General features: G+C 43.8%; 2 protein-coding genes across 11 annotated transcripts in view; one reads left to right on the top strand and one right to left on the bottom strand.

Moving 5' to 3' along the window:
* Positions 1-23,553, bottom strand: part of LOC115083461 (gastrula zinc finger protein XlCGF57.1-like) — a 389,522-nt gene that overhangs the window by 168,844 nt on the left and 197,125 nt on the right. The gene's annotated exons all lie outside the window — the stretch shown is intronic.
* LOC115083459 (oocyte zinc finger protein XlCOF6-like) lies at positions 2,410-22,746 on the top strand. Of its 9 annotated transcripts, XM_029587292.1 has the most exons (6): positions 2,410-2,478; positions 2,721-2,804; positions 3,350-3,444; positions 3,845-4,314; positions 17,949-18,027; positions 19,328-22,746. In XM_029587292.1, the coding sequence occupies exons 4-6, from the start codon at positions 4,018-4,020 to the stop codon at positions 21,826-21,828; spliced, it is 2,877 nt and encodes a 958-aa protein (XP_029443152.1). In that variant the 5' UTR covers positions 2,410-2,478; positions 2,721-2,804; positions 3,350-3,444; positions 3,845-4,017; the 3' UTR covers positions 21,829-22,746. The 9 variants fall into 9 exon arrangements, with proteins under 9 accessions (XP_029443152.1, XP_029443151.1, XP_029443155.1 ...); XM_029587291.1 differs by lacking the exon at positions 3,350-3,444; XM_029587293.1 differs by lacking the exon at positions 3,350-3,444 and having other exon boundaries at positions 2,449-2,463.

The raw sequence follows: 23,553 nt of genomic DNA on the forward strand, positions 1-23,553 counted from the left end.
AGGACAGGGCTCAGGTTTCTGAGAGAGAGAGAGACCCTCACCCAATAAGGAATATCAAATGGAAAAGAGTAATAGAAATGACAGAATAATAACTGTAAAGTACAATTACAGCTCACAGAGAGCACAAAGGACAGGGCTCAGGTTTCTGAGAGAGAGAGAGACCCTCACCCAATAAGGAATATCAAATGGAAAAGAGTAATAGAAATGACAAAATAATAACTGTAAAGTACAATTACAGCTCACAGAGAGCACAAAGGACAGGGCTCAGGTTTCTGAGAGAGAGAGAGACCCTCACCCAATAAGGAATATCAAATGGAAAAGAGTAATAGAAATGACAAAATAATAACTGTAAAGTACAATTACAGCTCCCAGAGAGCACAAAGGACAGGGCTCAGGTTTCTGAGAGAGAGAGAGACCCTCACCCAATAAGGAATATCAAATGGAAAAGAGTAATAGAAATGACAAAATAATAACTGTAAAGTACAATTACAGCTCAGAGAGAGCACAAAGGACAGGGCTCAGGTTTCTGAGAGAGAGAGAGAGAGACCCTCACCCAATAAGGAATATCAAATGGAAAAGAGTAATAGAAATGACAAAATAATAACTGTAAAGTACAATTACAGCTCCCAGAGAGCACAAAGGACAGGGCTCAGGTTTCTGAGAGAGAGAGAGAGAGACCCTCACCCAATAAGGAATATCAAATGGAAAAGAGTAATAGAAATGACAAAATAATAACTGTAAAGTACAATTACAGCTCAGAAAGAGCACAAAGGACAGGGCTCAGGTTTCTGAGAGAGAGAGAGACCCTCACCCAATAAGGAATATCAAATGGAAAAGAGTAATAGAAATGACAAAATAATAACTGTAAAGTACAATTACAGCTCCCAGAGAGCACAAAGGACAGGGCTCAGGTTTCTGAGAGAGAGAGAGAGACCCTCACCCAATAAGGAATATCAAATGGAAAAGAGTAATAGAAATGACAAAATAACTGTAAAGTACAATTACAGCTCAGAAAGAGCACAAAGGACAGGGCTCAGGTTTCTGAGAGAGAGAGAGACCCTCACCCAATAAGGAATATCAAATGGAAAAGAGTAATAGAAATGACAAAATAATAACTGTAAAGTACAATTACAGCTCCCAGAGAGCACAAAGGACAGGGCTCAGGTTTCTGAGAGAGAGAGAGACCCTCACCCAATAAGGAATATCAAATGGAAAAGAGTAATAGAAATGACAAAATAACTGTAAAGTACAATTACAGCTCCCAGAGAGCACAAAGGACAGGGCTCAGGTTTCTGAGAGAGAGGGAGACCCTCACCCAATAAGGAATATCAAATGGAAAAGAGTAATAGAAATGACAAAATAATAACTGTAAAGTACAATTACAGCTCCCAGAGAGCACAAAGGACAGGGCTCAGGTTTCTGAGAGAGAGAGAGACCCTCACCCAATAAGGAATATCAAATGGAAAAGAGTAATAGAAATGACAAAATAATAACTGTAAAGTACAATTACAGCTCCCAGAGAGCACAAAGGACAGGGCTCAGGTTTCTGAGAGAGAGAGAGAGACCCTCACCCAATAAGGAATATCAAATGGAAAAGAGTAATAGAAATGACAAAATAATAACTGTAAAGTACAATTACAGCTCCCAGAGAGCACAAAGGACAGGGCTCAGGTTTCTGAGAGAGAGAGAGACCCTCACCCAATAAGGAATATCAAATGGAAAAGAGTAATAGAAATGACAAAATAATAACTGTAAAGTACAATTACAGCTCCCAGAGAGCACAAAGGACAGGGCTCAGGTTTCTGAGTGCAAGTAAAATTGTGAGCTCTGAGCGCAGACTCTCGGGGGCTAAACCCCCTCTGCTCTCTTTCCCAAGGCACGGGGTCTCCTGGGGATTTTTGCAGGGGCTCGGATTTAAAGCCCTGACTCCCCCTCATTGCGCGAGAGAGCGCGCGCTTACCCTGCGGGGCTGAGCTTTACTGCAATCGCTGATTTCTCTTTAAGAAAAGGAAATTCCAGGGTTGGGGGAAGCTCTCCCTCTGCCTGACCTCGTGCGTCTTCCTCTTCCGCCGGCACCGCCCCCTTCTGCTGACCTCACCTCCTGCCGCCTCCGATTGGCCGCTGCCTCGGATGACTCATCATTCTGCGACTGCCGGCGGGGCTGCTGCTGCCCTGCGTCATCATTCTACGACTGCCGGCGGGGCTGCTGCTGCCCTCGCGTCATCAATCTGCGACTGCCGGCGGGGCGGCTGCTGCCCCCGCGTCATCACTCTGCGACTGCCGGCGGGGCTGCTGCTCTCCTTGCGTCATCACTATGCGACTGCCGGCGGGGCTGCTGCTGCTCCCCTCGCGTCATCACTCTGCAACTGCCGACGGGGCTGCTGCTGTTCTACGTCATTATTCTGCGACTGCCGGCGGGGCTGCTGCTGCTGCCCCTGCGTCATCACCCTGCGAATAAAAAAGGTTCGTTCTGTAAAGGTAATGAGAGGGGGCGGGGATTTCTCGCGTTGCTCTCAATCTTATTTGCATATAAGAACCTGACGTTTGCTTTTTTTGTGCTTTCTGTAGCTTTGTTTTGCTGTTCGCGTTATTTTGTAGCTTTGATTCCCTTTTCTCTTCCTCTGTATTTAATCGTTCTGTGCATTACTTTGCTAACACATTTATTTATGTATTGCTTTTTTTTATACCGACGTTTGTCTGCACATCACATCGGTTTGCAGAGGACAGGAATAAAAACGTGGAACGTAATCACGAGCAAAAGAAATGACATTTAAACATTGACACGGAAAAGTATCCTGTTCCAGGTCAGTAGAATTCCAGGGAGTCGGGTGAAGCTTTATTTATTTACATCTTTTTACTACACCGACCTTCAAGACTAAAATTCTTATCACGCCGCTTTACATCGAACCAAAGTTGGAAAAGTTACAAATAACAAGTATCTTCAAATCAATATATATATATATATATAAATCAATAAATTTAAAATATAGATGAGAGAAAGATGTATAACAAGGGGGATGACATAACATAACAAGGGCTGATTAACAATAACGTAGAAGAAACAACTAGATTACAGGCTATCTCCGCACGTGGTGCGGATCATGAGTTAGGGGCAGAGTAGTAAGGGGGGGAGGCCAGCTGGGTCAGGAGGGAAAAAAAGCTGAGAGGAGAGAGAAGGCAAATAGCTAACTGCCTTATAACTTATACAGTAGGCTGGATTGGTGTGGGGGCAGAGAAGACCTATATAAAGGTCCGATATAGGGGTGCTTGAATTTTAGGGCTTGTTGGGGGGGGGCGGGGTTATGAAGAGGCTTATTTGAACAGCCAGGTTTTCAATTTTTCTTTTAAGATTTGTGTGCTGGGTTCTAGTCGTAGCTCTTGGGGCACGGAGTTCCAGTTGGAGGGTCCGGCAATTGACAGTGCTCGTTCCCTGGTGGAGTTCAGGTGCGTTAGTTTGGGTGAGGGTGTTGGCAGGGTCCCTTTGTTTGTGGATCTTGTGGCTCTTTTTGGTGTTTGAAAGTTGAAGGAGGGGTTTGTCCAGTGTACGTTTGGATTATATATGATCTTGTGTATGGATCTTAGGCTCTTAAAGAGGATTCTGAAGTGGATTGGGAGCCAGTGGAGGTCTTTTAGGATGGGAGTGATCTGTAAACTAGCCATGCCAATACAATTCTTAGAATTGGTCTCTGCTCGCTGCCCGATTGGTGCTGCTTGTAAGAAATTAGAGGCGCCTGCCCCGAGCCTGCTGAGCCCCCATTTTACCCCGCAGGTGCTCCCTAATGCTTGCCTTTGCCTGGTACAGGAGGAATTAACTCTCCACATTCTCTTTTTCTCTCCTCCTCAGCCCTCCCTGTCTCTGCTGACTGTATGGAATAGAAAGGGAACATCTCCCCTGTCTCCTACGGAGGTTCCTGTCAGACCCATGGATGGTTTTGTTGGTCCTGGGACTTCAGTGCTGGGGAACAGCGGTCACAGTCTGTAGCTCAGACACCTCGCCTGCAGCAGTACAGGAAGGTTATGAAGACAGCACTGGGAGTTTTCCCTTCACCAGAGCCCGATCCCTCCCTGGTGAAGGCTGTGGCTGATCCCCCAAGATCAGAAAATGTTACAGGGGTGGCTGTGTCCCCCTTCCCAGATCCACTGCAGCCCAGAACTTTGCACTCTTTGTGGATGGTTCGGGTGCGTCTGGAAGCGACACTTAGCAGCAAGTTGGAAAGGATTCAAGGGGAAATCTCCTCGCTGGAGCTGCGCTCAGTGACCCAGGAGAAGAAAATCTCTGCTCATGCTAAATGGCTGCAGGTGCTGGAGAACAAGGTAGCACATTTATTCCCAAATTCTTCTGCCTCCATTCAAGATCATGTTTCACTCAGAAGGAAAACTTAGAAGTTGTAAAATGTTACCAAAAGAGAAATATTTTAGATTTCCTAGCGTGTAGCAGATGGACTCAGGACCAATGGATATAGTGTGCTCCTGATAGCAGTTGGAGATGGATCAGATTTCAATCTGACGTCAGCCCCTAGTACATACACCCTTCCAGGATGCTCTGCTCTCCAGTATTTTCTGTCTCCATAGCAGTTCAGGACTCTATACACGCTTGCACAGCGTTAGAGTATTCTAACCAAAGAAATCCAAAACAAGAAGAAATGTTACCTCTACAGACGAGCCCCACTCTCCTGCGGTGATACATACGGGTCACTCCCCCAGTTGAGAATTCCTGAGGTGATTTCCGCGATCCCTCAGAGGTAGGCCTCGGTCCAGCAGCCGGTTCCCGGCGTAGACTTAATCCCCGACTCCGGGTGCGGCTGAGAGGCAGCGGGTGCAACTTCAAGCGCGGTGGTGAAGGTACCTTTCCCTCTCCCCCCCCCCGCAGACGGAGACCGCCCGGAACGAGACCGGGAAATGCTGAGACAAGGTAAGGTAGAAAACTTCCTAAAAGTCTCCAGTCTTCGAGGCTCAAAGAGCCGCACAGATCGCCAGCCGGCATCAGTGCTTCCGGGTTGATCAGCCCTATCCGGGCTAGACCCCGGTCCGATACGAGGGTCCTTCCACTTGGAGACCCTCCGAGGTAGTCGCCATGTTGCTCGCGTGGTCGCCATCGCCATTTTCGCTTGATCGCCGCCCTGTCCACCGATTCGATCCGTGCGCACAGAGGCGAGCCGTGCGCTCACTGGCGCCCGCATAAGTGTCGTGCACACAGCGATGCACACGAGGGCGCCGGGTGTACAGCCACACGCTCAACGGTGCCGGGCGCATAAGTAAACCCCGGGCGCACAGCGGTGTGCACATCTTATTGAGCAGGCATTCGACCTATATGCACAACTTCACACCGGAGTGCATAACTAAGTCTTCCGGCATACACTTGAGCGTACAACCGTAGGTTCCTGCAATTCTACATGCACAAACCATGGCACCACCGGACAAGATGCTCAAGGCTCAGGTCCTCTGCCTAGTATGCCACATTAGAGCTGTGCAGCACAAAGAGGCCACGGCCCTGTGTCTACAGTGCGAGGAGTCTCTGGGTGAAACAGGTCAAGGTCTTCCCTAGCCGGTTCTGGGATCCGAATCCACCAACAGTACACCGGACCTCACTACCGCCAGTGGGAGCCCCCGTCAATCGAGGTTCCCCAGGGAAGCAGCGCCTCTCAATTTAGACCCAGCATCTTTCTCCTGTGTAGAATTCTTCAAAGGCTTTCATACCTTTGTCTCCATGCAACCGACACCCCCGATGACAAAACCACTGCCTTCCCCAGAGGACCCTATCATTCCAGGACCCTCTAAGCCCAGAGAAGTGCCTCTCCCGCCCAAAAGCCCCAACACTGGGGACACGGACACCTCGGACGAGGATCCAGACTCCCTCGAGGAAGGGGAAATCCCTCCAAGATCAGAACCCTACCGAACCATGAGGCGGTTCTTTGCCAGAGACGAGCTTTCAAACCTCATGGCGCACAGCTCGAAAGAACTCACTATCCCAGACACAAGTACCACAGGGGAACCTAAGACAAACCCCCTCCTAGAGGGACTCCGTCAGACCTCCCGCCATTTCCCGCTGCTGCAAGCCGTCCAACAGCTGATCGACCTGGAATGGGAGGCCCCGGAGGCCACATTCAAAGGGGGAAGGACCCTGGCAGCCATGTACCCCCTGAACCCCGCTGCCAAAGATCTCCCGGCATTCCCCAAAGTGGATGTCATGGTCTGCGCGGTCTCAAAGCGCACTACCATCCCAGTCAAGGGAGGAGCGGCACTCAAGGTTGCCCAGGACAGACATCTGGAATCCATCCTCAGTCATTCGACGTTTCATTCGACGTTTCAGCTATGTCACTACAGATCGCGGCCTGCTGTGCCATGGTGACACGCTCCTGCTTATCAAAGACCAGGAACCCTCCTGTTTGAAGCGAACTGGAGAAGTTACGAGGAGAGATTGAAGAATTTAAATATGTACACCCTGGAGGAAAGGAGGAGCAGAGGTGATATGATACAGACTTTCAGATACTTGAAAGGTTTTAATGATCCAAAGACAACAACAAACCTTTTCCATAGGAAAAAAATCAGCAGAACCAGGGGTCACGATTTGAAGCTCCAGGGAGGAAGATTCAGAACCAACGTCAGGAAGTATTTCTTCACGGAGAGGGTGGTGGATGCCTGGAATGCCCTTCCAGAGGAAGTGGTGAAGACCAGAACTGTGAAGGACTTCAAAGGGGCGTGGGATAAACACTGTGGATCCATAAATTCAAGAGGCCGCCAATGAAGAGTGGGGGACTCGCCAGAATGATGGCTACTGCCTGGAGACAATACCCTTATTCAATAAACATACACATGGTTACTGTGACTCCAACATCACTCTAAGCTTCAACAGCAAGAGGAAATATGGAAAAAAGGATTTGCACTCACAAAGAGGGGAGTAGCTGGTTTGTTACGGTGGTTACTACCCCAAACCAAATAAGCCTGATACTTCACTTTCAATGCATATCCAGCATAGTTCTCTGCTTCAACGGCAGGGCAGAATAAAAACTGATACTTCACACATCCAGCAGAGCTCTCTGCTTCAACGGCAGGGGAGAAGAAAAAAGGGTTCGCACTCACAAAGCGGGGAGTAGCTGGCTTGTTACGGCGGTTACTACCCCAAACCAAATGTGCCTGATACTTCACTTTCGATACATATCCAGCATGGCTCTCTGCTTCAACGGCATGGGAGAAAGACTGATACATCACGCATTTCCAGCATAGCTCTCTGCTTCAACGGCAGGGGAAAAGAAAAACTGATACTTCACGCATATCCAGCATAGCTCCCTGCTTCAACAGCAGAGGAGAAGAAAAACAACCAATAAGGGCTGTATAACATAGTCTGGGTAAAACAAATAAGCATGGGTGTAGCTTGCTTATTGCGGCGGTTACTACCCCTACTACCCCTAACTAATCAAGCTAGATATTTCACTTGGATGCAGCTCCATCACTGCTCTCTACATTAATGGTGGGGGTGGAAGGGAAATAGAACCAAGAGCTAAGAGAAACAGATAAGTATGAGAGAAAAAATGTGTGAGGCTTGCTGGGCAGACTGGATGGGCCGTTTGGTCTTCTTCTGCCGTCATTTCTATGTTTCTATGAAGCCCTAGAACCAGCAGTATCATTCCTCACGGATGTGACCTCCGATCTGGTGCGCACCGCAGCCAGAGGTGTTTCATCCGTTGTGGCAGCCAGAAGACAACTCTGGCGCCGAAGCTGGTCAGCTGACACGATGTCCAAGATGAGGCTCACGAGAATGCCCTTCAAGGGAACCCTCCTGTTTGAAGCGAACTGGAGAAGTTAGCCGACAAATGGGGAATCCCCAGTACCGCGTCTACCGGAGGACAAGAGCAAGAGTAGCCAGCGCCCCTCCCCCCGAACATCTAAGGGAGGAGATCACAGTGCTTCAAATCGTACAGAAGTAGATATCAAGTATCTCGCCCCGCAGGCAGGGGCCAGTCCTTTCGGAACAAACACAACAAAAGGGGAGCCGGCTCTGGTCCAGGTCACAGCCACACCCCGCAATGAAGATCAGCCGACCCATCCACAGGAAGAAGCCATAGAGGGCAGGCTTGCTCTATTCTACCAAAGATTGGTCGAGAGAACTTCGGACAAGTGGGTCCTAACCATCATTCGAGAGGGATATTATCTGGACTTCCACGACATCCCTCCGGACAACTTTGTGAAATCTCTCTGCCACAACTTGCGCACTAGAGGATGGCAGTGGAAACAATGCTGACCAAATTGCTCGCCTTAAAGGCCAAAACGCAGGTGTCCACACAACAACTAAATACTGGGTACTATTCTATCTATTTTATCGTTCCCAAGAAAGAGGGTATGTTCCAGCCCATCCTGGACCTCAAGTCCATCAACCGCCACCTGAGGGTTCCTCACTTCCGCATGGAAACCCTACACTCGGTCATAAGGCTGATACAGCCGGGAGAATTCCTCACATCCCTGGATCTGTCAGAAGCCTACCTGCACATCCCGGTCAATCGCGATCATCAGGGCTTTCTACGCTTTGTGATCCTGGATCACCACTACCAGTTCCAGGCACTACCCTTCAGGCTAGACACAGCACCCGAACGTTCACCAAAATCGTGGTGATAGTGGCGGCAACACTGAGGAAAGAAGGAATTCTCGTACATCCATATCTGGACAATTGGCTGATCAGGGCAAAATCCCCAGAGGAAAGTGATCAGGCGACCAACAGAGTCAAAACTCTACTGGAGAACCTCGAGTGGGTGGCCAACACATACAAGAGCTGTCTGCAGCTCTCCCAATCCCTAGAATACCTGGGAGTTTGCTTCGACACCAGACAAGACAAGGTCATTCTGACTCATACAAGGAGATCAAAACTGCTGAACCAGTTGCGAATCCTGTTAAGCGATCTTCGCCCCAAGGTATGGGTCTACCTTCAAGTCCTCTGCCTCATGGCATCCACACTGGAAGTGGTGCCATGGGCAAGAGCTCACATGCAACCTCTACAGCATTCCCTACTGTCACGATGGAATCTGCTGTCCCAGAACTATGCCGTTCGACTCCAGCTCCCGGAGGAAGTTCGGACCCAGCTACGATGATGGCTACAAGAAGACCATCTGAGCAAGAGAGTGAGGCTATCTCCACCAACCTGGATCCTGCTCACCATGGACGCAAGTCTACGAGGGTGGGGAGCCCACTGCCAGGAACTGACCACCCAGGGGAATGGGACAAGGAAGAGTCTGGATGGAACATCAACCGACTAGAAGCACGGGCAGTCAGGCTAGCCTGCCTACAGTTCAGTCACAGACTCCAGGGCAAATCGGTCGGAATCATGTCGGACAATGCCACAACAGTTGCCTACATCAATCGCCAGGGAGGAACCAGAAACCAACAGGTGTCCCTGGAAATAAACCCCCTAATGGCGTGGGCAGAAGCAAACCTACAAGAGATCTCAGCCGCCCACATCACGGGAAAAGACAACGTCACTGTGGATTACCTCAGCAGAGAAAGTCTAGACCCAGGGGAATGGAGGCTGTTGTCAACAGCTTTCCAATTGCTAGTAACCCACTGGGGAACACCAGCCATGGACCTCCTGGCAACCCGGTCCAACATCCAAGTGCCCAACTTCTTCAGTCACAGATGGGAACCACAATCCCAAGGGATCGATGGCCTGGTACAGGCCTGGTATTGTCATTAAACAAACTTAACTCTTTATTACAACCCACTTTAAAAAAAAAAAACCATACATGACATTTCCTATATTATATCCACTCACACCACACATTCATCCTTACAGACAATACATATTAAATATATGTTAAAAACTTGCTATCAGCACTATATTTATTACATACATTTAAATACATTTACATGATGTCTTTTATTCCCACAAATTTCCTCTACCCCTTAATTTATAATATCCTAATTAATTTGTGATACTCTTCTTCATATATAATACAATACAACTTAAATGTTCCCTCCCAATCACATATTTCTCAATTTCACTATACTATTTCTACTGATCTTTATATCGGCTTATTCTCCACAATTTTCTCCCAATTCTCCCGACAGGAGACTCCTGTTTCATCCACTGGTTTCCTCAGGGGATCTGCTTTATGATCGTTCTTTAGCATTCCATCATATAGGGAACATCCAATGGTTCTGTATCACCAATCACTTCTTATTCATATGGGGAATATAAGATTGCACTTCCAATTCTATTGTTCAAGTGTGCTTCGGATAAAATTCAATTACTTCCAACCTTCACTCTTCATTTCTACCGAAAACGGTTCCAAAACCTTCATTCTATTTTTATAAAATAAAACAAATCCAATTCAACACACCATTATTTAATGTACTCAAACATCTCAAAAACCTCTTAAATATTCTTATACCATTAATAATACGATTCCACTAGTCACTCCCATATCCAACACCTCCACACTCACCTTCATTTCTACCACAAAAGGTTCCACCAAACATTTTCATTCACTTATCTTCATTTCTTCAATAAACCACCTTACTATTCTGGGAAAGATTTCAATCATATATTTTACCGTAAGCATATCCACACAATAACCTTAATGTTGTTTAATAGGACCAAAATTCTTAAAGATTAAGATACTAACCTGTGATGTCTTACTCCACTTTCTCAAAGCCGTTATGCACTGTCACCAAACAACTTCATCATATAGCCACCATGCTGTTTCAAGGAGGATATATAGTTCAATATTTCCAATTATAAAACCAGAAACCATTCAATTACCCCCAAAACTCAAGTACAAGTACTGACCTGACTCCACTTACTCAGAATTGTCTACCTTCTCCGTCCAAAACGCCGCCGCTGCGCATTAACCCTATGTCCTGCCCATTTTAAATGTCTCTCCACATTCACGTCATACTATGTCCTAGTCGCATTCCACATTACGCTCTCTTTGTATCTATACCCTCTATACTACACACCTAAATCATTGATTAAAACAGCCCATATATGTTAAATGAATACGCTCCATTCTACATCCTGATTTAATCCAAATGGCTCCACCGTTCCCCAACGGAAAATATAACGCTGTTCTTTTTGTGTTAACACCTTAGAAATATTATCACCTCTTTTTAATATTATCTGATTCAATATACAAAACCGCAAATCTTGTATCTTGTGTGCCTTTTGTTGCCAATGATAAACTAATGGGGCATTTTCTTTTTTTATCCGGATATTACTTAGATGTTCAGTAATCCTTACTTTGATGCTCCTCTTACTTTGGCCAATATAATACAATCCACAAGGACACATAATCAAATAAATTACTTGCACAGATCTACAATCAAATTTTTTAGGTAAATAATACATTTCACCCGTCGATGGAATCTGTACCTAATTGTGTTTCCTGTACATATGGGCACACTGTGTAACCTCCACATTTATATTGACCCGTCTGATCTAGTTCTTTATTCACATCAGGTAATATTGTAGATGTCAACATACCTCTTAAAGATCTTTCTTTTAAATGCAAAAATCGGAGGTTCCCGGAATACCCTATCATCACATAAAACTGACCAGTGTTGGTTCACAATTGCTTTAATATTAAACACAAGATGAGAAAAAGGTAATGTACAAACCACCCTTGTTAAAGGGAACTTTTGTCCTGTTACTAATAGATTCTCGCTATTCGCGTATAAAGCTCGTTTAAATGCTTTTTTAATAATATTACGCTTATATCCTCACTATATCAGTCAACTCTTGTGCTTTATTTCTAAATTCACTAGTAGTGGTGCATAATCGCCTAAGACGCAGAAATTGGCCAACCGGAATATTTTCCTTTAACCGTTTAGGGTGAAAGCTGGAAAACTCTAATGTTGTATTTCTATCTGTATTCTTTCCATAGATTGTGGTATGCAATTTATTCATAGTCTTATATACCATCATATCCAAGAAAGATATACGCTGTTTATTCATACTGAATTCAAACTTTAAATTCTCATCCTTAGTATTAATCCAAACCTTCAATTCCTCTAACCTTTCCTCCGTTCCAGTGAATATAAAAAAAGACATAGTCTATAAACCTTCTCCATACGGCTATCTCTCCCCAAAATTGGGACTGATACACAAATGCATTCTCAAAGACTGCCACGTATAAACAGGCTACCGATGGGGCCATTGAAGACACCATCGGTATACCTTTTATTTGATGATAATGTTACCCCTCAAATTGAAAAAAACTCTTTTTGAGCACTATGGTTGACAATTGAACCAACAAATCTCTCTTTTTATCAGTCATCTCAATCCTACTCAACATCTCTTGTACAATTTGAATAGCTGAATCTTGAGGTATATTTGTATACAGAGAGGAGATATCAGCTGTTACCAACTACCATTCTTGTTCAATCCCTTCCAATTGATCCAACATCTTTATAAAATCCACAGCATCCTTAATATACGACCTTATTTGTTGCACTGAAGGTTGCAACAAATGGTCCAAGTATTTGGATATAGGCTGAAACAACGAGCCAATTCCAGAAACAATTGGTCTCCCTGGTGGGGATAACAAGTTCTTATGCACTTTCGGCACTGTATAGAAGACAGGATTTACCGGACAATCTTCATATAAATAATCACCCAATTTTTTATCAATAATTTTATACTTCAACGCCTGCTGTATTAATGAATAAATTTCCATCTGAACACCTTCCGTGGGATCCCTGTCCAACGGATGATAAAAATTGTTATCATTCAATTGTCTATTAATTTCCTCTATATAGGCCTCCCTATTCATAATAACCATAGCTCCCCCCTTGTCTGCGGGTTTTACAATGATATTACTGTCCTCCTGCAAACTACGTAATGCTATTCTCTCCTTCTTTGTGATATTACTATAAACCCATGAATTAGATTTCTCCAATTTCATCAGGTCCTTTAAATCCAATTTTCAAACACTACCAAAAATGGGTCTTGTGGATCAGGTGGTGTCCATCTTGACAGTCTAATAAATTTCGATCTTCCATCATATTCACCCTCCTGTTCTATATTTGAAAAAAAATTTGTAAGTTTTAACCTCCGAAAAAATTTGTAAAGTTCCACCCTCGTATCCAAAGAATCATAACCAGCTGTCGGAACAAATGTTAACCCATTATTTAAAATCCTTTTTCCTGAGATAAAATACTACAGGACAAATTTATAACTGATCCCTGTGTCACCTGTTTTGTCTTTGATACCGGTAATTCCTGTATCGGAATCCTGTATTCATTTGTGGTATCCAATTTCTTCTCCCCCTGCGGTTCTGCGATCTCAAAAAATACTGATTTTCATCATTACCATATTCACTATTCCCACTCAAGTTCTCTCCAGGAGTGTTCACCAAAGGTTGAGCAAAAGCTACTGATCTTTTTTAATTGGTTCAACTATCTCTATTTCCTCATCTGATGAGGATGAGAACGTCTTTCCCCCAACATTCTTTTTATTTTGTTTATTCATCCACGGGTAAATATAACCCTTAGTATAATCAGTCTGATCCCGCAAACATTTTTTTACTTTTGCTTCTCTTGTTTCCCCCTTAAATTTATCCAATTGTTCCTGTGCTTGTTCCAATTGTTTATCTATAACTTCTTTCTGTGAACCATCCTGCAGTAACTTTAATTGTGTATCCAATTCATTTTGCATAGTGACCAAAGCATGCTGTGTTCGCTCTATTATCAAGACCATTAGGTCATATGAGCATTTATTTAAAACTGCATTCCATTTAAGAACGAAATCTTCCTGATCTGCATATAGTAATGGTTCCTTTATTATGCTCAACCCTCGTGGGATTCTCTTCATTTTACAATATTCCGATAGAAATGCTGCATGCAGTTCCATCCGAATATATTTCTTCTTTATCCCAATATAATCATCTAAACTCCCTAATGATACCACTGAATTTTCTTTCTCAAACAAGATAAAATTTGATATAATTGAGGATGCCGATTGTTTGGAGAAACTAAAAAAAATCATCCATTCTTACTCAATAATTTTCAACTATATTATTCAACAGTGGTGATAAATGTACTGTGACTAGATTCTACCCTTAATTTCTAAGGTAACCACAATGGTCAAATATATATATATATATATATATATATATATATATATATCCAAACAATGGGTTCACTACAGGTATTCTACACTTGTACAGTTACACACAATATACCCATTATGGTCACTATGCAAAATGAATTGGATACACATGTAGTGAGTGTGGCAAACGTTTCAATCAGAATGGAAACTTCAAACGCCAGCAGAGAAACCATTTACATGTATTGAGAGTAGTAAAAGTTTAAGTCAGAAAATATCTTTCATATGACATCAGAGAATCTACACTGGAGTGAAACCATATGGTTTCCAAGTCTCTGTGCAATTTGCACTCAATGTTCAGCAAAAGGATGGCTGCGGGCGAAAAGAGCGATACAGCGGGATAAGGCAATGTAAAAAGGTTTGCCTGGGGCGATGGCCGGAGCTCAGTCAGTCTGCTGCTACTGAGCCCACCACATCACGTGATCTTGTTTTTCCTGTTTTTATACAAGTATTTAATGTTTTACTTACCCTCAGGGTTTTATTCACCCATCCCCCACCATCCTCTCATTGTTTTCCATTCCATCTTTATGCTGATGACTCCCAGATTTACCTCTCTACACCAGGAATCGAGTCCCAAATCTCAGCTTCCTGTCTGACATTGCTGCCTGGATGTCCCTCACCACCTGAAACTCAACACGGCCCAGACAGAGCTCCTTATCTTTCCCCCCACACCCACGTCCCCTCTTCCTCCCTTCTCCTGAATTACTTTGGACAACGCTATAATCTTCCCAGTCCCCTCAGCCCATAACCATGGGGTCATCTTCCACTCCTCTCTGTCCTTCTCTACACACATCCAAAGCACTGTAAAATGAGCCATTTCTTTCTCTATAACATCACAAATTCTGTCCCTTCCTTTCTGAACACAGTACCAGAATCCGTATACACTCTCTCATCTCCTCCTGCTTAGACCTCTGCAACCTGCTCCTCACAGGTCTCCCAGTGATCCATCTCTCTCCCCTACAATCCATCCAAAATTCAGCTGCATGACTCCTCTCGCACCACGGTCACTACACCCAGATAACCCCTCTTCTCAAATCACTACATTGGCTTCCTATCCCTTCCCACTTACAGTTCAAGCTCCTCTTACTCACCTACAAGAGCCTTCCCTCTGCAGCTCCTCACTGACTCTCCTCTCTTATCTCTCCCTGCACCCTCCTTGTACACTCCCCTCATCATGCGAGTCCCTCCTATCTGTGCCCTTCTCCTCTCCCCCCGATTCCTGACTCCGTGCTTTCCTCCTGATTGCACTGTGTGCTTGGCATAGACTTCCTGAGCTGCCGCGTTGTGCTACCTCTCTCGCCTGATTTATATCCTGTCTGAAATCCCACCTTTTTGAGGCTGCTTTTAAATCTTAGACCTGATTATCCGCCTTACAGCCTCATTCATCTTTAACCATTTTCTTAATAAAAGAAATTCCTCAAGGCTCTTTTGCCCTGTCTGGTTGTCTTGATTAGATTGTAAGCTCTACTGAGCAGGGACCATCTTTTATATGTGTTTTGTGCAGCACTGTATATGGTTTTACTAATTTTGAGTGAGGGGATCCACAGGAGACAGAGAAGAAGTGAACCAGGGTTTGCTGTGAGGGAAGGGGGTGTCAAAGATAGTATCCGCTCCAGATGTCACATACTTTTAGGTTCATCACTGAATGTGCAGAAGGAGGGAACGGCATCAAAGATGACCCAAGGTTAGGGGCTGAGCAGTCAGGAGGATGAGAGCACAGTGACTTCTCCTGATGTGACAGAATCAGATGTTCCTGAGGTTGTGGGTAATGCTCTGTTAGATCTTGTGTTTTATTATTCACTGATTTATTTATTTATTTATTTATTTAACACTTTTTTATACCGACCTTCATAGTAAAACCATATCGGATCGGTTTACAAAGAACAAGGGGATAACTAAGACAATAACTGAGGAGAATAACAATAGAGGTGAATAAGGCAAAGTTACAATTAACAAGGAGTAAAAAACTTGGAAGCTTATCGCTGGAAGAAAGAACAGATAAGAAAAAAACATGTAGGAAGTGATTGCACATGGTACAATAGTGCAATAGATTATTGTGCATAGTATAATAACAATGTGGGTTAAAGCTAAAGATGTTTAAAACTGGAGGTGCCAAGGTCCACCGTTTTGAAGGAGCCCAGGTCCATCGTTTTGAAGGATAGAGACCAAATCATCCCAGAAAGTGAAGGCGATTAGTGATTGTCTGGGGGATTGGGGAAGGCCTGGTGAAAGAGCCACGTCTTGAGTTTTTTTCTGAAGGTTAAGAGGCAGGGTTCCAGTCTGAGGTTTGAAGGGATGTTATTCCAAATGGATGGTCCTGCTATTGAAAATGCTCGGTCTTTGGTCGAGGAAAGGCGTGAGGCTTTCATGGGGGGGAAAATCAAAGTTCCTTTGTGAATATCTCTAATAGGTCTGTTGGAGGAGTATAGAGTTAAGGGAATTTCGAGGTCGAGTTGGAGTTGATGATGAATGGATTTGTGTATAAGAGTGATTGATTTGTAGAGAATTCTAAAGTTCACTGGTAACCAATGAAGTTTTTCGAGGATGGGAGAGATGTGCTCTCCGCGGCTGGTGTTGGTTAGTAGTCTCGCTGCAGCATTTTGTATCATCTGCAGAGGTTTGATGGTGGATTTAGGGAGGCCTAGAAGAAGGGCACTGCAGTAGTCTATCTTGGCAAATAAACGCTTGGAGGACTGTCCTGTAGTCTTGGAAAAATAGTAGTGGTTTGAGTCGTTTCAGGATCTGGAGTCTGTAAAAGCAGTCTTTGGCTGTGGTGTTAACTGTTTTCTTTAGGTTTAATCTGTTATCCAGAAATACTCCAAGGTCTCTCACATGCTTGTGGGTGATGTACGAGTTGTAAGGAGATGATGAGGGAAAATTTTCTTCGTTTGAAGAGATGAGGAGGATCTCTGTCTTTGCGGCGTTCAAGACCAAATTTAAACTATTGAGTAGGTTGGTGATGGATAAAAAGCAGTTATTCCAGTGGGCGAGTGCTTTTGAAATAGAATCTGTGATAGGAATTAAAATCTGCACGTCATCTGCATACAGATAGTGAATTAGATTAAGATCAGTTAGCAGTTGGCAGAGGGGAAGGAGGTAAATATTGAAGAGGGTTGGGGATAGGGAGGAACCCTGAGGCACACCAAGATTGGATTTAGTTAAGGGTGATTCTTTATTATTAATTTTGACTTTGAAGGTTCTGTTACGGAGGAAGGACTTGAACCATCTGTGAGCTGAACCTGAGATACCAATGTCTGCTAGACGGTCCAGGAGAATGGAGTGGTTGACGGTGTCAAAAGCCGCCGAGATGTCTAGCAGGATTAATAGAAAGGAGTAGCCTCTGTCGAGACCCATCATGATGTGATCTGTAAGTGAGATGAGGAGGTTTTCCGTACTTGTGGAAGCCATATTGTGAGGGGTATAATATATTGTGATCTTCAAGGTACTCTGAAAGCTGGGTGTTTACCAGTTTCTCTGTCAGTTTGGCTAGGAACGGAAGATTGGAGATGGGTCGGAAATTGGCTAATTCCTCAGGGTCTAAGTTGTGTTTCTTAAGGAGAGGTTTGAGTGCTGCTGTTTTTACAATTTATCCAGGCAGAGGCATTTGATATTCTGTGTCTCTGGGATTAAAGAAACTTTCCATAGTTAGATTTGCAAACCCCAAGATCCAGAAAGGAAACTGACTCCAGGGGAACAAGTCTGGCAGTTTCTGGGGATGAGGGGTCCTGGTGTCCCCTCTTCCATGATAAAATGTTATGAGAATAAAGCCAGCTGAGCCCCTCCTCGTGTCCCTGAGTGTTTCTGGTTTGTGTTTCATGTGCCGGTGATGTTTGAGGACCTCGCTGTCTCTTTCTCCCAGGAGGAAGGGGGGTGTTTAGATGAAGGACAGAAGGAGCTTTACAGGGATGTGAAGAATTATGAGATCCTGAGCTCTGTAGGTAAGGATTGCATTTTCTCTATTTTTAGTAAATACAGGGGATGTTTTACTAAAAGTAATTTTTCCCTGGGTCAGCTCCACACCAGAGATGTGCAAGCAGGCCTGCATTTACCAATAGGTGCATGAAGCCTGTCCTCAGTCCTTCTCCTCGCCCTTTTCCTGGTCCTCCCTCCCTCTTCTGTCCCCATGCTTACTCCTCGCTCTCTTCTCCCCATTTCTGGTCCTCATCCTCTCTCTTTTTCCCATCCCTGAGAGCTTCTCTCTCTGCTGATTCTTGAGATCACTTTCCCTCAATAAATAGAAAATAAATTTATACAGACACGCAAGGTTGGAAAACAACTTTATTTACATAATGTAATAGAGAAGATGGAAATGTTAGGGATGTGAGAGATTTTTAAGTGATCTGTGCTTTCGATATAGAAGTGCTATCGTATGTATATTAAATGTGGTTTATTATTATTTTAATGTATTATTGTAACCCACTTAGTATCGCAGGTCCACTGTAAGTGAATAATAATAAATGTTTTTAAAACAATAAATAGTGGATAAGCCCAGAGGAACCAGACCACAGGAATCCTAAAGGAGGGACCTGTGTGATCTCCAGCGTTCCTGCATTACAGCAGCTTTATTGCTGCTCAGATAAAAATGTCACGTCATTAGTGGCAGTGGAAGGTATAATCAAAACTCCTGTGTTTAAAAGATCTTCACTGGTCCCTGTGCAGAGTCGCTCTTAGCTGAAACTGATGGTGATATTCAGAAATAAAGGCTTTAATGTCTTCTAAGTTAGGACGTTATGAGCCACTGATATTATTGGGGGCTAAAGGGACAGGGATGCTTCTGTTCCCTCTGCTTGTGAGTACTGATTGGTACTAATACGTAAGAGAGCCTTTATTTTCTCCTGCTCTTCCAGCTGAGTTCAGGATGGAGGGTGATTTAAGAGTGTTTGAATACTTAATTGTGTAAAGATGTTTTTAATTTATCCATTTTATGTGATGTTGTTTTATTTGTAACTGAATGTGCATGAATATTTGTAATCCACCCTGAACAATTGCATTGGAGGAGGCTGGGTATAAGTTTTATAAATATATGAATAAATAAAATAAACCACAAGAGCTCTATAAAGACATCACACAGGAGTTTTCACAGGCATCTCCTAAAACTTCTGCTACATCATAGAATTCTCTAATATCAGGGATCCCATGCGACCATTGCATGATCCTTCAGAAAGTCTGATCCCAGGTCATCGATAGCTTTCCACCATTGCCCCTGATGCATGATTAATTCCTTCTTTTTATATCCAGCAGACAATGAGGTCATACAGGAAGAGAAGAGGGAGAATCGAGAAGAACATCCTATAGTACTGGCACTTACACAAAGACAATCAGGAAATATCTGTGAAAATCTTTCCCAGAGGACTAAAAGGGGAAACACTTGCCAAAGTCAGCAGGCATTGGAGAAGAAGCAGCGAGACCCTGCAAGAGACTCACCGGATGGAATCGCTGCTTGTGTGAGAATTGACAGGGAGGTCACAGACATCTCCAAGCAGCAGAGAGACTTGAGAGCAGAGAGACCCTCCCAGAGTAATAGCAGTGATCAAATGACTTCTGACCTCCATCAGAGCCACTTGATAGCAGAGAGACCATTACAAAGTAACAACAGTAATCAAATGAATTCTGAAATGAACCAGAGAGCAGAGAGACCCTTCCAGAGTACTAACGGTGATCAAATTACTTCTTCTCTGCACCAAATGGTGGAGAAAGGGAAGAAAACCTTTCACTGTGATAGCTGTGGGAAAATCTTTGATAGGAAACGTCATTTTGTATTGCACCAGAAAACTCACATAGGAGCAAGACCTTTTCCATGCTCTCAGTGTGGAAAATGGTTCACACATAAGTTAACCCTGAGATTACACCAGAGAATCCACACTCGAGAGAACAATTTCACTTATATTGAATGTAAGAAAAACATTTCCAACAGGAAATGTCTAGTAATGCACCAAAGTACACACAAAGGTAAGAACCCCTCTCATTGCCCTCAAGATGGGGAATCTTACAGCTCTGAGTTCTCTTTATTAAATCACCAGAAAATGGAGACAGAAGACAGAACATTTTCATGCTCTGAAAGTAGGGAAAACATCATTTACAAGCAAGACTTAATAATAAACCAAACAACACAGACAGAAGAAGAATTATCCATGTGTACTGGTGGTGACAGAAACTTCAATCAGAAAGAAAACTTCCCAGAACAATTAAAATGCCAACCAGGTGAGAGAGGAATTTCACGTAATGAATGCAATGAAAGCTTATGTGAGGAGAAAGTATTTTCAGGAGACAGAAAAAAATATACTGGTGGGAGACCATTGTCTTGTATTCAGTCTGAAAAAATCTTAAGTAAGAATGCTGATGTTCCACATGAGAAGAAAATCCCCAAAGCAGAAAGCCAGTTTATATGTACTAAGTGGGGTAAAAGCTTCAGGCAGAAGCGTGGCCTCATCATTCACCAGAGAGTCCACACCGGAGTGAAACCATTTAAATGTAGTGAGTGTGGTAAAAGTTTCAGGGAGATTGGAACCCTGCAACGGCACCAGATAATCCATACAGAAGAAAAAACATTTACATGTAGTGAATTTGGCAAAAGCTTCAGTCAGAAGAAATCTCACATTTGGCATCGAAGTACCCACACTGGAGTCAAACTGTTCCCATGCTCTGAGTGTCATAAAAGCTTTAAAACAAAGGGAGTACTGAAAATCCATCAGAGAATCCACACAGGAGAGAAGCCATTTACATGTAGTGAGTGTGGTAAAAGTTTCAGTAGGAAAGAAAATCTCAAATCTCACCTAAGAATCCACACAGGAGACAAGCCATTTACATGTAATGAGTGTGGGAAAAGTTTCAGTCAGAAACAACATCTCAAATCTCACCAGAGAATCCACACAGGAGAGAATCCATTTACATGTAGTGAGTGTGGTAAAAGTTTTAGACAGAAAGGAAGCTTCAAATCCCACCAGAGAATCCACACAGGAGAGAAGCCATTTACATGTAGTGAGTGTGGTAAAAGTTTCAGTAGGAAAGAAAATCTCAAATCTCACCTAAGAATCCACACAGGAGACAAGCCATTTACATGTAATGAGTGTGGGAAAAGTTTCAGTTGGAAAGTGCATCTCAAATTCCACCAGAGATTCCACACAGGAGAGAAGCCATTTACATGTAGTGAGTGTGATAAAAGTTTCAGTCAGAAAGAAGATCTCAAATCTCACCAGAGAATCCACACAGGAGAGAATCCATTTATATGTAGTGAGTGTGGTAAAAGTTTCAATCGGAAAGGAAACTTCAAATGTCACCAAAGAATCCACACAGGAGAGAAGCCATTTACATGTAGTGAATGTGGTAAAAGTTTTAGACAGAAAGGAAGCTTCAAATCCCACCAGAGAATCCACACAGGAGAGAATCCATTTACATGTAGTGAGTGTGGTAAAAGTTTCAGTCAGAAAGAACATCTCAAATCCCACCAGAGATTCCACACAGGAGAGAAGCCATTTACATGTAGTGAGTGTGGTAAAAGTTTCAGTCAGAAACAACATCTCAAATCTCACCAGAGAATCCACACAGGAGATAATCCATTTACATGTAGTGAGTGTGGTAAAAGTTTCAATCGGAAAGGAAACTTCAAATGTCACCAGAGAATCCACACAGGAGAGAAGCCATTTACATGTAGTGAGTGTGGCAAACATTTCAGTCAGAATGGAAACTTCAAACGTCACCAGAGAAACCATTTACATGTATTGAAAGTAGTAAAAGTTTAAGTCAGAAGATATCTTTCATATGACATCAGAGAATCTACACTGGAGTTGAAACCAAGTCCTTGTACTTTGTGTGGTAAAAGCTTCAGAACAAAGGAATAAATTTAACGTCACCAGAGAAGCCACACAGGCATCACATGCAGTTCGCGCACTCTTATAGTTTTTGGAATTTAGAATGGCCTGATAAAGATATTAATGAACTGTAGGCAAGAACAATACAACTTCTCCCTATGCATTAAGTAACCTGAGATTGTATTTTCCAACAGCTTAAGGTGGTGTCAGCCTTACAGATGCAAATACTCAAACAGTGCTGATGTAAGAAAGTGAATGGCCAAAAATTGTCTCTAACATTAAGCTTTGATAATTGTTACAAGAGTTGAAGGAATAAGTGAGACTCTGCCAGTAAATGAGGGGAAAAAAGCAATGGAATTTGCAAAATATAAAAATTATTGCCAAGAGTCGGACCTGTAAATGAGAAAAATCAATTCCCAAAAACAGAAATATAGTGGGGAAATACAAAGAGTTACTTCAGAAACCCCACACTGCTCACAACTTGACACGGGAATGGTCCTAGAATTGTGAGGTTAAACATAGAGATGAGAGATTGATAATTGCAGCACAGGACAGTAGATGGTTCATAGCCAGCAGATAAAAAAAAACTGGTAGAACAGACAAATGCAGTATCTGTAAAACAGAATTAGAAACAGTTACACAGCTTTCTGCTGGAAGTTAGGTGTTGATGTGAGAAGGCCTGGATACAGAAAGGCCTAATAAACTGGCCTGGCTTATCCTCGGAAGTTGTGTAAACATTATAACATTGCTGTAACAGGAAAGCACTGGGATTTTGATCTTGAGAGAAAAGAGGATATTGCGGTAAAGGAAAAAAAAAACACAAGAAGAGCATTGCTCATAAAGGTGTCAGTAGCAGGTGTATACTCTGTGGATCATAGGGGAGATGAAAGATTCTTAAGTGCCTTAAGATGGAATTGGAGACCAAGAAAATGTGGCAGAAGGACACAGAACTGGTCCAGATGTATTGGGTGCCACTGGCCTGATTAAGAAGAATTTTCAGGCACAGCTGGAGATGTTGCCTGTGCATATAACATCTTATGAACTCCAGAAGTGTTATGATCAGGATTGTGAACCCTTGGACCGATGGGAGGATGGTATTACCTTAGGAGGTGGCTCCTTAGGTTCCCCCATCGGGTGGCGAGGCAGAACAGAAGATGCGACTGGCTGACCCTCGACACTGAAGACTGAGACGGCCTTTGAGAGAACGAAGAGTTGTGATGTCGGAGTAGAGCCAACTGGGTCTTCGCCACTGGAAGCCCGCGGTCCCCCCGGGAGGAGCCCATAGGGACCTGGGCCGCTGGGACTTAGGTGGACCTTTGAGAGGTCGAGGAGTCGTGAGGTCAGTGCAAGGGCCAACTGGATCTTCGCCATTGGAAGCCTGCGGCCCCCCGGGAGGAGCCTGTAGGGACTTGGGCTGCTGGGACTTAGGTGGGCCCTTGGAGACGATGGTCCGGAAGAGGTCCGAGGTCAAGTGCCAGAAGGTCGTCGCTTACCAGTCTGAGGTCACATGCTGAGGGATCACCACTTGCCAGTCCGAAGTCACACACAGAGGAATCACCACTTGCAGTCCGAAGTCACACACCGAGGAATCACCAGGAAGACGCAGGAACCAGGAATCAGGAGCTCAAGGAACCGGAGGGCTCACCGAAGCAAGCA

Source organism: Rhinatrema bivittatum, chromosome 2 (assembly GCF_901001135.1).
Source record: "Rhinatrema bivittatum chromosome 2, aRhiBiv1.1, whole genome shotgun sequence".
NCBI lineage: Eukaryota > Metazoa > Chordata > Amphibia > Gymnophiona > Rhinatrematidae > Rhinatrema > Rhinatrema bivittatum.

Excerpts from the sequence above, each read along its gene's own strand:
- LOC115083459 (XM_029587292.1), top strand. The coding sequence starts at position 4,018 with ATGAAGACAGCACTGGGAGTTTTCCCTTCACCAGAGCCCGATCCCTCC. Across the intron at positions 4,315-17,948 it reads TGCAGGTGCTGGAGAACAAG|GAGGAAGGGGGGTGTTTAGA; the intron begins GTAGCACATTTA and ends TCTTTCTCCCAG. Across the intron at positions 18,028-19,327 it reads TGAGATCCTGAGCTCTGTAG|CAGACAATGAGGTCATACAG; the intron begins GTAAGGATTGCA and ends TTTTATATCCAG.